Genomic DNA, 16349 nt, shown 5'->3' on the forward strand with positions numbered 1-16349 from the left:
TTCATTATGAATAGGAAAAATCCAGTTAGCTAAGCTATATCACTGTGAATAAATTAGGAGTAGTAGAGATGATTGATCAGAGTCTCAACTTGTATGTGTGTAAAAAGGATATATGATTGTGCAATAAGTCAACTTATTTTACACCTTAGTGAATAACTATCTTCTTGTCCCTTTTTCTTTCTGTGTACATAACAATATATAGCTAATATATTTCAAATTACTATTTTCAAATAGAATCTGCGAATCTAAATGTCTCAAACAGCCACAGGGGCATATTTATTCCAAAGAGTGAATCTGAAATGACACAGCTAATTAGTATGTCCTTGAAGGACTTAGGCTGCATTTATGCATATGTAATTTGGTTATGATGGATTCACTAAGGAAAGGCAGAGATGTCCATATTACCTGAAGCCTATTTGAATTGAACATCTGTTTTGCTAAATGAAGAGCATTTTTGAAATGAGAATGAGCAAGAAACCTCATCTTTGCACATGGAAATAAAAGAAGAAAGGTCTTAAGATGGAGCAGTTAAGTACCAATATCTGCCAACATGATCTGGTGCAGAAAAATAACCCTACAGAAAACTGCATGTTTTCTGGGCTGCCTGGACCAACCCATATATTTATAAATATGAATATTCACCATGCTGTTATAATCTATAGAAATAAAAATGAAGAGATTTTTCCCTATGCTGTGTTTATTGCTACTACTTTCTGATATTTCTCAGGTAATCCATACCTGCTCATTTGTTCAATTATATAATTATTTCAATTATTATTAATAATTATTAATAAATAATTATTGTATAATTATTTCAATTGTATAAGCATTCTGAGAGAGACATTCAGAGAGAGACGACGACAAAGCTTTCAGGCACGTGTTCTGCATATGTATGTAGTGTGGCTGCAATGGACCCCAAAAGGATTTCACTGGCACTTAGTTTGGAATGAGAATTGGCATGTAATACAGTTATGCCCGACTTCATCTCTACTTAGCTTCCCTCCAAAGTCAGAAAAGCCACACAGTTACTTGCACCCTGTGCAAGTCAAGTATATTCTATGTAAGTAATGGCTGGATACACAACAATATATTTTGTAAAGTCACATTCTGCAGAATGAAACATTAACAAGGTATACCATAACAAGGTATACCTATAAAGGAATATAAACAAATAACCATATGTATTAATAAAGGATGAATGACCAAAACATTGTGTCTGGACTGACACAAAGCTACACTTACTGGTGGTTTTTAAAGATTATGCAGGGATTCTGCTTTACAGATACCAGAGTGTTGGTACAGTGAGTTCTGATCATCAGAAAAGTCCAAATTACGGAGACCTTGATTCTTCATATAAACTTCAATACTCTTGCGATATAAGCTTGGCTTTCCTGTATTAATCTCTCTAACAATAGGAACTAGAAAGAACTTCTTACTCACTCTCCACCACTGAAACAAAAGGTTCCAGTATGATGCAGAGCACAGGTAATGAGGAATTTAGTTATACTCTTCTATGGCATTTTGTGTCATTTTACCCTATTTTACCACATTTCAAAAAGTAAAAATTCTGTATTTTTTAGTTCTTAACTGCTCTTAATGAAGCGCTGTATCAGATTTACATTACCATTGTAAAATATTAATGTTTTCCTGCTGAATAGTAAGAAAGAGTTAGTTTCCCAGTTCTGCCTTACAGCATCCTTCATCTTCAGACAGCAAATCCCTCAGGGAGGGCTAATCTTGTGAAAACCTCATGTTATACTGTGTCTATTACAATTCATTTTGTGAAGCTAAGAAAGGTGTAAGATATCTCACTGCTTTCCTTCTCTGTTGCTTTATCAAGACAGTGGGTGAGTCTTTCATGTTTTCATGGTGATTATTGTTAACATAGTGATATTTGCATGTATACCAGAGCTCAGATTTTTAATTAAAAATAGGTCCTGAGTAGCAGGACAAGCACTCTATGAATGTGAAAAATTATTTCTTGATTATAAGGTTTTAATCATGTGTCTACCTGAAGCATGACAGGAAATGCATAAGTATTTTTATGCATCTATCTCTTCCTCATAAAATTAAAATCACTACACAAATTAAGCATGAGTCATATGTATAAGAGTGGAAAGAATGAAAATTTCAGAGGTACTGCATTTTGGTCATGAGCAGCTGAGTACCTGCTGCTTATAGTCTCAAGTTTTCCCACAATAGCATCTGTCATCCATTAGGCACTTAGACTAAAAGGTAAAAGTAGAATGTAGACAGGGACCAAAGGCAATGATGTTTGTTTTACAGGCTCAATAAAATAAATCAATGAACTGTTTGATCAATAAACTAGAAATAAGATAAAAACCTCCAAACTTCCAAATTGAGGAACTTTAATTTAGTTTAGGAATTTGGAAGAAAATGAAGACAAGTCGATACACAGCTTTTCCTGTTCTACTTCATGATTCATCACTCCCTTAATATAAATATACTGTCCTAAGAATACATTATATATAAGTAAGATGAAGTGGAAAGTGGAATTTTTATTTAATAGCTACAGACCGTAGTAGTGTTTCTGGTGAATAAAAGAACCCAAGTAAATGTGCACTTCTTATTAGATTAACTTTTCATCCCTTTCCAAAAACATGAACGTATATCATAAACATGCAGCTATATTTTGATGATGGCAAGTGTTACTCACTGCAAAATACAATTAGAGAATAAAAACTGAAACAATTCTGAACATTATCTAGCTGAATTTTAAATAAAAAAGACCTTACATACAGAAATACGGTGGTGGTGAATGGAGATAGAATGTAGCTGTGATTTACCCCAACTTCTTAGTAGTTTGCTTCCCATTTTGTTTCAACCCCCTGATCTTTATTTCTTAAAGTTCAGATATAGAAAGCAATAAAGTAAAATTTTTCTTCCTCTTAACTTCAAGTCAGGAAGAAAATTGACCTAATTTCAACTTTGAGCCATTATACTGTTTTTCTCTTTTCTAGATCATGTCCTCCTACTTGAAAATATTTAATTCCTTTTCTTTCCCTTGGAAGAACTAAGAGACAACCTCCTCATTTTGCTAAGGTAGAGGAAAAGTTCCCCTTCAACTAGCTGAGTGGACTGAACTGATTGAAATTGGATTCCTCTTCTGACTTGTTACTTTTTTAACTGTGCATCTTCCTTTTATGTGATGAGAATATCGATCGGTCAATTGATCAATTATTGACTAAATAGTGAATTTCAAACCTACAGGACTTTTATTTCTTTCATCTTACAGTCAAGACATATACTTCCTCCTGTTAGATGCACTACTGCAAGGACAGAAAGCCTAGGAAAATCATCAATAAGTGAAAAACTTTTGTTTCATGGATTGAAAAGCTCAGCAGACTTCTGTTAAAAACACTGTGAAAGGCATAACTCTACATAGAAAAAATGTTTCCATTAAGCACCTGGGGCTGACTGCCTCAGGCCTTTACTAAGCAGTCAAATATCATCCCTCATTTGGGAAACTCTCCCTGTATTCTCAGCTGTGATTCTGATCACTGTGCAGTCACTCTCTTAAAGGCTGTTTTTGTCCGTTATTTGTTCCATATTTTTCTGAAGTTCACTCACTTTGTGATTGGCATCTCACGCCTCTAACACCATTTCTACATCAATAAGCTCTTAGCAATAGACTAGCCAATGCCATGGTCTCACCCTTCTGCAAAAGAGAAGCGTTCCACACCACCCCCTTTTTACATTCCTGTTCTCTCTCCAGACTGCGCCAAAAGGAGTGATTCTCAAAGGAGTCTTAAATCCAATGACTTCAAAATGTTAAGAGATGAGAAAGGAAGGGCTCCATAAAGCAAAGTTCTTCTGAAGTACTGGTGGATAAAGCATTTGATCTTTGTTTCCAACCTGGCATACATAATCATACAGAAGTTGTTTTACTAGGAGTGGAATAGAAAAATAAAAAAAGAAAAGAAAAGAAAAGAAAAAAAAGGAAGAAGAAAACAGAACCACAGAACTGGTTAATGTTATGTTAACAGCATTACTGAAAATGAGGGAACCCACAGGAAGCCTAAAAAAATAAGTAAAATTGCAAAAAGCAAGCAAGCAGAGTTCTGCTTAGAATTACAGGAAAATGATAAAAGCCTTTTAGAATCACTTTAATATAGCATACATTAAATCCAGGATCAGATTTTTACCATTTGAATTCTAAATAATACATGAGTCATTGGTTTACCAAATTTTTTTCAGTGAATTCAGCTTTCAAAATGAACAATGGCAGATTAAGACCCAAGGTTAGAAAGGAATTGTACATACTCAGCTGCACATGTATTTCAAGGAAGCCAACTGAAAGTACAGGATTGATGGAAAAAAGTGCAAGTTTCTTACCAGCCAGCAAACAATTTTGTTTAGAAATGGTGATTTGAGAAAAAATGTTTGTTAAATGGATTCAGTTCTTATTGTCAGGTGTGGCAATGTTTTCACCTCAATCCCTTTCACATGCAGATGATGACACAGGCTATACAGTCGGTACGACCAGGGCTTAGGGCTGCAATACTTCTCACGCTGCTGTGATGTTCCTCAGCCATCAGAGACAGCCATGCAGGTGACAGACCATGCATCACAGCTGTGCCCTTCAGCTTTGGAGTATTCAGCCTTACTGATTTTTATGATTTGACCATGGCTTTTTTGGTTTGGGTTGGAGTTTTTGTAGGTTTTGTTTTTCCTAATAGTGAATGTAAGCAAGACGCAAATGAATCAAAAACTCCTTGCACTGACATACCTGGTGAGACAGAAAAAATTTCAAATCCTTCTATTCAGTGAATATTAGGGCAAATATTACAGTATTACTTCTTCAATGTCTAAAGTGCTTTTCATTTTCAGAAACAAGAAAGTAAGCACCAATTACATGGGCTAGATTTCTTTCTTCAGAGGTTTTACAACTGTGTAAGACCAGGAGAAAGCTGGTCTTACACAGAATTTTGTAAGAAAATTCAGTCAGAATCTGCCAAAAAAACCAGATAAAATGAAGATTTGTCCCCCATTCAAAAAACAGGCAGAATATAATTTTTCATTAAACCTTATTTAGAGATCAAGAAATCTGTAAGAAAAATGTCTTTGCAAAATTTTATACAGTATTTTAAAAATAGCAGTAAGTCTTCAAAATTCTTCAAGATGTGGACCACATCTCCATATATTGAGCCTGTGAACTAAAATGTGCCTGCTCTGGATGTCAAGAAGGAATTTTAGATATGTGTGCAATGTATTTTACCCCATCTTTTTTTTGCAGCTGAACTATTTTAGCACCATTTCTTTTACATATGCTTCTCACAAACACTGTTAGCACTGGTTAATTTTCATTGTAGACAAAGCTCAGCAGTGCTAACTAAACTAAGACTTTTCTTCTCTGATAAATGAGCTGCTGGCTATCCTATATATATATATCACATTATTCTCTGCTAGGAAGCAATGGATCAGCAGAAGTAATTATTTTCTACATGAGTTCTTAGAGTGGTGAAAAAGAAATCTTCAGTATATTTTATTGCTTTTGGATTTTTATTTTCTATACTGATAAGAAAAATTAATTCTGACATTTGGAGAAATTCACAGGAAGTTATAGCCATCATTAAAAACACTAACCTGAATAGTCCTTAGCAGCAAATGATACAGATTTCTTAGACTGGAATTTTGACAAACAAGCAAAACCAGTTCACTGACAAATAGTTTTAGACAGTAAATTTAATGAGAAGTTTTCAATTAAGCAGACTCTAAGGTTTATAGAACAAGGCTGATACTGCTGAGGTTCACTTTTTATTCAGTGGGAACTCAAACTAAACAATATTAATGCTATATATATCTTCAAAGGAAGTTTATCATGACATTTCATAAAAGCATGATTTCAACATAGATTTCATCTCCTTCTATTTTTTCTCTTTCAGTGATTTTTTAAAGACTGGACAAAACCATGCAGCCCCTGGAATGAACTGGCATTCTGTGTGGGGCTCTTTCTATGACAGACTGTCTGACTGGACTTTTACTATTGCTTAAAAATATGAACAACACTTAAGCTTTGACTTTAGCATATAACTCTAGGTTATGTTCCAATAGATTCAAAGTATTTTCTTATTTTATAATGCCCTTGTGCTAGTACTTGTAATTTCCTTTATTATTTATTACTGAATTTTATTAAAATACTAAATATGTAAGTGAATAGTTTGATGATACGCTATTATTTCATATAAGTTTGACACAGTGTGGTGGGAAACACAAAAAAGTTATGTAATCTTAAGTGTACTTCTTTTTTTCCACTATCTGAATATCAGTGCTGTGAAAACTAAAACATAAGCAGTGAAGAGCTGGGTATTTAATCTCAAAGATAGGAGAAGCACCAAAGTGAGGTTTGGAAGTTTACTTGTTTAAGTTAGTTATTGAGTTAGTAAAGCAATGTGTTTTATGTGACCATTGGGAGGTCATCCATCTTGTGACTTACTCAGCTTGGAAAATGTTTCTAATCTTTCTGAATGATCAGTGAAGAAATACCTTGGTCATGCCACTTTTACAGCCAGTGATCAACCACTGATGCAGGATTAAGAGAAAACTGAAGCAAGCCAATGAAAATGATAAATCAACAAGAATCATCAAGAAGCCTGGAAACCAGGATTTATCAAGAATGACCGAAAGAGCAACAAAAAGCAAGATGTTGCTTCATACCCAAAGCTTGTCTTTTCATGTACTTAATCTCTCTACATGTACCCTATATGTCTCTACAGGAAGATACCAAATTTGTCTCATTTAGGGATATATATTCTGAAGCAATGTCTTAGCATTTGAAGTATTTTATTTAATCTGCAGCAGTTAGCAAATAAAATAATAAAATTTAAGTTATTTAGTACCAAAGAAAACTGGTGATTATGTAGCTGGTTTGGGTTTGAATTATTGTGGATCAGGTGGATTTTCAACTTGCCTTTTTAGTTTTTATAAATATTCTGTAAAGAAAGAAATAATTATGTCTCTTACAAGTACTGAATAATGATTTTGTCTAGAGAGGCATGCTGCAAACAAACAATTTTGCTTCAAGTCTTTCGTTAGACTTCTCAAAGAAACAAAGCCTGCAAAATATGGGACAGAGGAAATTTGGAAGATAGTGTTGATATTGGCAAAGATTTCCACCTCACTCACACGTGATTTTTGATGTCGGAATTATTTTAAAACATAACAATAGATAATAATTAATGTGGTTTATTTTATGAAATCTCTGTATGCTCATCTAGTCAAAATTCTGGTGTAACTTCATGAAGCATAACTAGGAGCTAACATACACAATTTGTACTTAACAAGTACAAAGCAAATAAAGGAACGGATTATTTCCAGAATATGAGAACAACTTAAGCGATGAAAGCCTTCTCACTAGATGTTATTACTGATCATAGGTTTACCCTGCTCTAAGCAAGACTCAAAATAGTTATTGAAAAGAAATCCACTATGGGTTGCTAAAAAATAAGGAATATCATAGTCTTCCTAAAGCAGCTTCTTAGAGGCTGGGCAAATATATCAGGAAAGCATTGTATATAGTTGTTTAGAATCTATATTCTTCTTGAAAAATTATTTTGACTTATCACTAGGAATGGAATGCTGGGACAGGGGGGTCTTCAATTTGACTTTGTAGATCTGTTCTTATAGTTTCACATTTGCTTCATTTTTCTGGCCTTTTCTGCATTGAAATTCCATTCTTCCTTTATCAGTTTCTTCACAGGATTAACCTGGTGATCAGGTCGTATGCCACTGCTGTTGTCCTTTATTTGGTATGAAAACTACAGGGTGCATAAAAGTTTGTTTGTGTGATGTGGAGACATTACCTGCTCTGGATGATGTGTTGTATGGTGCAATCTGACTCCTACTCTGTCACATGGAAGTCATCTCATTGTTGCCATGAAGTTGACAAGGTAATCATACCTTGTCACTGGAATGCAACAATAACTGCTATTACAACCCATGTGCTTGACTAGCATTTCAAGGCTCATCTCAAGAAATTATTTTTTCTTGCATATTATATAAATGTATTGCACATGCTGTTTTATTTCTTGAGATGGTGTACATAATTCACTGTATTATGTACAGTGAATCTCGGCTCCATCGAACAGGTCATTACAAATCCTTAGAAAAGTTTGAAATAATTCAATCAACCTGCACATGCAGGCCTACATGCAGAATTCTCAAAAAATTTGCAATTCTTTCTGCCAGTCCAAGTATCTACACATATAGCTGTCTGTGTGTTTTGATTTATGCTTCAAATCTTTTCTATTGAATGATGGCTAATACTAGCTTCGCCTCATCCTGCATCAAGCAGTAAGCATGCGACAGAAAATTATATGAAATTTCCTTTCCTTTCCTTTATATTACTATTAAAGATATTCTCCCACATGAGAAAGGAGTTTCCACTTGCTGCTTCAACACCACTTCCACAAAACACAGACACAGATACTTGTAAAAGATTGCATTCATACATCATAGTTGCATTTTCAAGTTTTAGATTTTTTTTCATCTCTCTCGGCTAAAGAGTTTGATTCTAAATTATGGGTCAAATCAATGATTTTGTTCTCATGTTTTGTTTTGGTTCTCCTATGAATGTAATAAAAATTAAAAAATGAAACTGATCTTGAATTGATGGGGAAGTTGCCAAGCATGTAAGCTATTCATAAGAAACATAATATAAAATAACTGCCCCTTTCAAATTTTCAAACAGTGAAACTCTACATTAATAGATAAAAGAAATAATTGCTTGAAGAGCAGCTACTCAGAAAGGATTTTTAACAACCTATGGATATGTCTATAATTCTCAACTACTGTTAGAATAAATTTTCTCTTGGAAAAAAGGATATATTTAAAGAAAATAGTTGTTTTTCAGGCTTTTTTTATGCAATAGGCATCAAATGAAAAGAAAGTGAAGGGCAGATTTTGAAGACTGATGAACTTGATAGGAGTCCAAAAATTATTTCAATATCTATGGGGCAAAAGTTATTGTAGGTTCCATTAAAACAAATCACTGTCTAATATTCTATTCCTGGCATATAAATCATTTGACTACCATCCAAAAAAGAACAGCATTACTCTGCATTGACCTGATTTATTATACAATGGGAAGAGGAACACAATTTCTCCATCTCTAAAAGTATTTTTCACATGGAATGCTTCATACCTGAATTCATTTCAATAAATAATTAGGATATGTTGAGCTTATATAGTTTTGAATTTCCACATATCTTCTTTGTATGGAGCATTAAACCTTCTCAGAAAGAGGCAACTTTGGTTTGATGTGTTAATTATGCAAATGAGACACAGCTGTGAATAACAGACCTGAAAGTGGACAGGTGATCAGTAAAATTATTTTTTCATGTGCAGTGAAAGGTCTGCTTAGGATTGTGGCTTAGGAGCAGTCAGTAAAACCTGTTGCCTATGCTGGATTCACCATGATGGCATGCTGATGTTCTCAGGGGCTGGAAAGGTGTCCAGGCAGTCTAGGAGGTTTGTTTTACATCACAGGGAACCAAATGTTAAGAGTAATCTTTCAGAGAAGACTTTGCTCACTGGTGTATAGAGCCACCTTGTACCTGTCAATTTATGTGGCAAGAGGCACGAATCCTCCTCTCATTAGCCTACTTAAAACATTGAGTAATCAATTACTATAGAAATATTGAAATAATTAAAGTTCCTGTCTAAGATAATGTCAGGTGCACATTTCTGTACAACACGCAAGTTGGCTGCATGGTTTCAGGAGCTTGTGTCCCACAAGCTGGGATATGTAATTTCTGGATGTAAATCAAGCCCAGATGATGAACAACTTCAGAAGAACATGTAATTCTATCTTGTACTTCTGAGAAGGTACAAAGGCACAAGATAAAATGTCTATGTGAAATAAAAATATCTACATGAAAAAATGCTACTCTTTTCCATCCAGTGTGCTCTCTGTAGGTCCAGAGATAAGTCACAACCTAGTGGGTTATTCCCATGAGGTAATTCATAAAATAGGGAGGGCTAGCTTGTCCTTACTGAGGTCTTAGAAAGGAAATGAAATGGTTTTCCCTTCCCATAAGAGCCTGCCTTTTCCCCATGCCACCAGCAATATACTCAGTGTGATGCCATGTCAATCCCAGAAGTGAATTATCTATTTTCTTCAATATATCTGCTAACTAGTTTCAGGTTTTTATAGTTTTAGCTAGTTCTCACAAGACAGACTACAAGTGAAGATGTAGGGATTAAAAAAATATCAAAAAGCATTTTCTCTACTTTGAGGGCTGGATGGGAAGAGAAATAAAAGGAAACCTGAATGCATATGCATTAAAATAGACCATTATAAAAGCAGCTAAAGCAATTGTTCTGTCTTCTGTGCAAATAATTGTTCTAAATAATTTGTTAAAACTTCAGAGTTGTAAATTTTTATTTTTATCCCTTTCACACTCTTGAAAATATAAAGTACAAAATAAAAGAGAAATTCAATGAACAGAGAGAAAACACAGTGAAAGCTCTTTATCCAGATTGCCATTTAATGCCTTCCTCACTTCTCTTATTGTAGAAAATTAATCTCTCATTTAAAACCTGTTTCCACTGCAGCCATTCCAATACTTGTGCTCTTTTCTCTCTCCTTTCCACGTGTCCCATATTTCCTCCCACAGGCCTGAAGATTACAAGTCGTGTATCTCACCCTACCTGAACAGGTGTTGTGCCCAGGTGTCCACAAGGCTCAGACATCAGCCTTTGCCTCCATGGAAAACTGATCTAGGACTCCTCCCTCTACTCACCATTGACTTCAACAAAATCTGCAGAAATTCCAATCTTTGAGGCATCTACTCTGTTGTATTTGATCCAAACTTGTCAGCTCCAGGTTCCTGGAGGAATGAGAATGAGAAAAAGCAGCCAATTCTGTAGGATTCTTTCCTTAGGCGCACACAATACAAGGGAGAGTGATGACAGCACGTACAACACTGGGTCAAAAAGCAGCATTTCATGAAATATCTAAATGTGTTTAGGCACTTCTTAAATGCCTATTAATGCAAAATGCAGAGACAGAGCAATGTACAGACTGAATAGGCTGAACAATTTCCCCCAAAATTACCTACTAAATGAGATTCTATGACATTTTTGTGACAAACTCTAAATCATTATATAGAAAAAGCAGAGCAGAATTCTGTTGCATTCCTCTAGTGCTGGCCATCAGAACCACCTCACACTTCCCCTCTTGATGGGGGCCACTAAGAATCTATTAAAATCTGACTATTGATTTACTCAGATGGAATGAGTTTTTTATACATATGTGGTGATCTGAGGTTAAGTGTAAGCACAGGAAGGTCCCTGGTCCACAGACCCATCATGGACCTGTTGTCTTCTGTTAACAGCAGGATTTGTAATATAGGTTCATTCAAATAGTCCTAAAATATACTCTTAAGATATATTTAATGCTGATAGACCATCTATTTGGCTCCATAATGGGAATAGATTGGTCTATTCCAGTAAAACATGATTTCTCCTCTCTCTTTTCAGCATAAAAAAGATTAATTATTACAATATTTATCCTATTTCTTCAAAATTAAGCATCAGCATGTGCTGACATGCTTAGTTATTGATGCCACATTCTACAAAATACTGCTGTTGTGGGGATACAGACTTTAGAGCTTTTGAAAATAGATGAGTAAATTTTCATTTTCACCTTGTAAGGTCAGTATGATATTGTAATTAAAAAACTTCTGAAGACCTCAGAAGAGAATGAAGAGTTTCAACAGTGCAAGGAGGAAAACAACAATCTTCCAAGAGCAGCTAAGCAAGCTTCATTTGACTTCAAGAGGATGTTTTAATGAAGAGCAATAAACAACATTTCTTCCCAAATTTAGTTTGAAATTATGTGAGACTGTCACAGAAAATTTCATCCCAACTGAATAAAATTCAAACCCCAGCCCAGTGCTGTCAGACAGCTCTATAGAGGTAACTGCATCATAGAAAGGCAACTGAAGGTAAGATTTTTTAAAGCATCTTGTCATGCTGACAATATCAGCAGGTTTTCATGCTTGACCTCGCCCCAATCTAATCATACTCTGACAATCTGCTACATAATACTCTTGTGGCAACCTCTGCATCTTCCTCATTGTTTAAATGCCCTGTAGAGTGGATTTCTCCAAGGAAAGTACAACATGGGGAAGAGAGGGGAGAAAATAATTTGCTAACTATACATACTGTTCTAGCTGTAATTAGTAAGATGTGAGAATGTTCCGCTTCATATCCACAAGAGATGTTTTCACTATGAAATGAAATTGAATCAATAAGCCATAACATTTAAACAATTTCCAGGACATGTTAATAATATATCTAATATTGGACTTCCTGATTTCTTAATATACCTAAAGGTACTACTAAAGAGAATGGGTTCTTCGGTTGAGAGCTGAAATACTTTACAAGGAGATAAATCTTATTCCTAGTTTTTCTAAGTTTAATTTTGAAGGAATCATTTTTACTTCTGTCTTCCAAAGTTTAAACTTAGAACCCATTAAATGAAAATTTTTCTCAAATTATGTAGCAGAAGTTCCTCCACAAGATTTCATATGATTCTTGGCATTGCTTACAGCATCTCAGACTTTCGAGAGCAATGTGACTTCTTATCAACTTTGTTTAAAATACAGGTTTAATTGTCCACTTTGAAATAAGAGATGCACCAAGATTACAGAGTGTTTTATTTCTGTGGCCTCCGTTATGTTTCTTTGGGAAGAGTAATCCAAATCAGATCTTTGTAAGGAGGGAAGATTTCCTGAAACTTCTTCGATGGAATGGGATTGAAACTTCAGAGAGCGCAAAAAGAATTCTAGCTGGGAAAATACATCTTATTCAAAGACAGAAAAACTAAATTAAGGGATAAAAACATAAGCCTCCAACAGATTGAAATAATTGTTTCTAGAGACAAACTGCATTATAGTTTGGATAGTCACATGTTAGCAAAAAACAAGGATCCACCTTGGCAAATACATAGCAAGTAGGGGAACAGCTAATACATATATATATATGTATTGCATAAACCTATTCTGTTCAAACCAGTACATTTAAACATTCTTTGTCAAAAACTACCTAACACTTACCCTGCTGACAAAGTAAGGAAACAGGTTTTTCTTTAATTTAAAAGCCCATCCTTCCTTAGAGTGTTTGGCACGCGGAAGTCTCAGCAGTTCTTTCCCAAGTTCTACACAACTTGCATTGTCCAACACAATATTTTTCCTTTTTATTATTTTTCTGAGGAAATTAATTTCCAACACAAAATACGTAAAATTTTGGTTAGAAGAAACTATAACCAAACCTGGCCACCCTCAAACTCCTTTTTAAGCTAATGGTCTCTTCTGTGAGTGGAAAAATATAGGGGGGGGCATAAAGAGAAGCATATGTAATGCTTATTACACTAGAAAAAATGAGTTTATTTAAATCCTGAAAAGATTTGCATAACATTGGTCTATCTTGTACTTCAGATTTGAGTTTTTATTAATATGTCATCTTCCCTCATGTTTCTGTGGTTCCTTATAACTGGCTTCAAATAAGTGAAAACATCCTTTCTTTTTCTACCACCTGCCTCCTGACCCATAGGTAAGAATTTTTAAATTGGTGAGTTATTCTTGCACAGTTATAAGACATTTCCTCACAATATCTGATCTATGAACAGACCAAGAAAATGCGAATGTGACTATCTTAGACTCCAAGGATTAAACCTTTGAATTGTGAGAAAGTTTGTCTTCTCTATTGTCTAGACTGGGCTATTGCATACTATTTTTGAGAGAGAAAGAATGCAAAAAATCCATAGCCCAGCAATAAGGATCATATGAAAATTACAACTTACTTTCCAGTCTTCCTAAAACTCTGAATTTCCAAAAGAGCTTGTAATGTTTTAAAAAGAAACAGTATTATATTTCTCTTAGGGGCCTGTCTTCTCTTATTTTTAAAGGTTATCCCTTCCCTAGTCCCTAACAAACTAGCTCCTTAATGATTTATAGATATTCAGCATATACATTCTATATATAATAAGAAAATTTATATTTGCTTAGTTTGCTGATGAAACTCTTCCTTTTCTTCACCCTTAGAAGAAGAGGAATAAATATCATCTTACTGTCTTTAATAGACTGTCAGAAATTGGAATTGAAACAAATGGGCTCTCCAGGACTCTAAAATGCTGAGCCAGGAGTTCTGACTGCTGGAATAGCAGTGGGAGACTATCAATATCTTCTGCAGAAGAGCTGAAATTCTCTTTTATTCCTTTTAATGGAAATACATTAGAAATATGTTTTATCTTTTAATCTCTAGAAAACATGGGATTAACTCTTTTCTCTCCCTCAGTGCACATCCTTGGGAAAGCCTTATGTTGACTTTCTCAAAGTGAGGAGTAAAAAGTCCAATGAAAACAAATCAAAATATTGTAGAAATAGATTAAGTACCCAAAGAATGCACTATCTCAGTTTACTTATTGATTAGAATAATGCAGTTATATTTCTATTGCCTTTGGTTTTAAGTTGAACTTTATTATTGACAAATAACTTTGATTTAATCCACCCCCCCATAATTTTCCTATGCTAAAAAAACATCTGCAGTCCTTACTTTTGTATGAAGCAAAATTAATACATTGTCTCTGTAAGTCTAAACTGGGTATCTATGGTCTCTGTTTCTGGTGTGACATACTTTTCTGTTTTTCCCATATGTTTGAAATGCAAGTGCACCTCTGATCTCTCATGTTACAGTGTTAAACTGTCACTAAAAATCACATTTTCCATTGATAAAATTGGCGGAGATCGGTAATCAAGCCCCTGACATTACTTTCAGGTACCAAATTGAGTTTGTCTGCGCAGCAACTAAAAAGCTTTTGGGTTTGGATGTGCAATGAGCAGATTCACTATAGAAATCACTGAAGGAGAATAAATCTGAAATACCATCATTTTTTTTACCATAATCATTTCTCAAGGACAGATTATTCTTAAATTTTAAAATGAAAATCCAGTTTGAATGCTAGGTGGGAGCTGTGCAGAAGGAAAAGTGCAAAGCAGATGTACCAACATTTTTCTGCAGGAGATAAAGTGCAGAACTGACGCACAGATTCCTTATATATGCTTAGGTCACTAAGAAAAGAGAAGTGAATAGGAGAAGTAAAGAAAAGCTGATGGACTGTGACATTTCTTCTGTTTATGTGTCTACTTCACTTGACAGTTATTAAAGTTGTTCTCATGTTTCAGAGAGTCTTTTCCAATTGCCTGTACATGTAAAAGCTTTCAAGAGAAATACAATGTATCACTTCAAGAGTTCCACAGTTTAAAGTTTTTCCTATTTAGACCTCTACTTTATACAGATTTGCCAGGCAGAGGGAGAGTACAAGGATTGACTTGTTCTGACACTTTCTATTGCAGCATCTCTCCTGAATTTTTCTTATGCCCCAGATGCTGCATCTTTACATAATGACAGTGAAAAACAAGCACAACATGGCTTTCACATTTCAAACTACGTGATGTACTTCATTTCCCTTTGAAAGCACGTGCCTCATTTGACAACATTTATTTTTGTCAATGCAAAGACAAAGATGCTTGTTCAAAGGCAGTTGGTAGATGACACAGAAATAAAGGATGATGGCTGAGCTAAATGAGAAAATTACAGATATAATTTTGAAATATATGGAAACCCAACACATACAATGCAGATGACACTTCAGGAAATTGCTTCATATTGAACAAAATTTATTCAAGAAAGATGCCTACCAACCCATCCTTTCACAAGGGTATAGGTGTTAAGGTTTGGCTTCAAGTGAAAGTTATATCATTTAGATGCCATAATGTACTTTTTGTAAAAGGAAGAAAATACAGCTGATGCTTCTCCTGGGCTGGATTAGTCCCAAAGTCTTTAAAGACTTAATAAATGCAGCTGCAGTCTCCATAATTCTGAATTGCATAGGCTTAGCCTAAAAGCTAAAGAGTTTGTGACTGCCTGTGCTTCCTACTAGTCTGGAAAATGAATGTTACAGACTCTACACATATATATTTTTCCTACCAAATAAAAAACCCAATCCAGTGTGACTTTAGTAACAAGAACAGTAAACAGAAATCAAATGCCCTGAAAACCCAAATCCTCTACCATCTCTCTTTTCTAGCAGCAGTGACTGCTCCACTAAGGCTACCATATTGAGCTCATCTATTTTGAAACAGGCCTGTTAGAGAGTCAAGAATCAAATAAGTGTCTGGGCTGCAAAGTGTTAAAATTTGCTGCCTGGGCCTCATTCCTGTGAGCAAAATCAAGAGTTCCTATGGGTCTGTTAATTTGTTGGCACCTTTAGTAAGCTTTCTATGTAGAGAACAGAATGTAGAAATGTACTCTGAAATCCATAT

The 16349-nt window shown here is 34.8% G+C and overlaps 1 protein-coding gene across 8 annotated transcripts in view; it reads right to left on the bottom strand.

Moving 5' to 3' along the window:
- Window positions 1-16349, bottom strand: part of LINGO2 (leucine rich repeat and Ig domain containing 2) — a 486580-nt gene that overhangs the window by 110387 nt on the left and 359844 nt on the right. For 5 of the 8 annotated variants that reach the window (XM_054517993.1, XM_036402831.1, XM_036402833.1 and 2 more), the window contains one exon: window positions 10764-10850. The exons of the other annotated variants lie outside the window; for them this stretch is intronic. In XM_054517993.1, coding sequence (XP_054373968.1) covers window positions 10764-10808 — 45 coding nt within the window. In that variant the 5' untranslated portion in view covers window positions 10809-10850. The remainder of the gene's footprint in view (window positions 1-10763; window positions 10851-16349) is intronic. 8 annotated transcript variants of the gene reach the window in all.

The sequence above is a fragment of the Molothrus ater genome, chromosome Z (genome assembly GCF_012460135.2).
Source record: "Molothrus ater isolate BHLD 08-10-18 breed brown headed cowbird chromosome Z, BPBGC_Mater_1.1, whole genome shotgun sequence".
NCBI lineage: Eukaryota > Metazoa > Chordata > Aves > Passeriformes > Icteridae > Molothrus > Molothrus ater.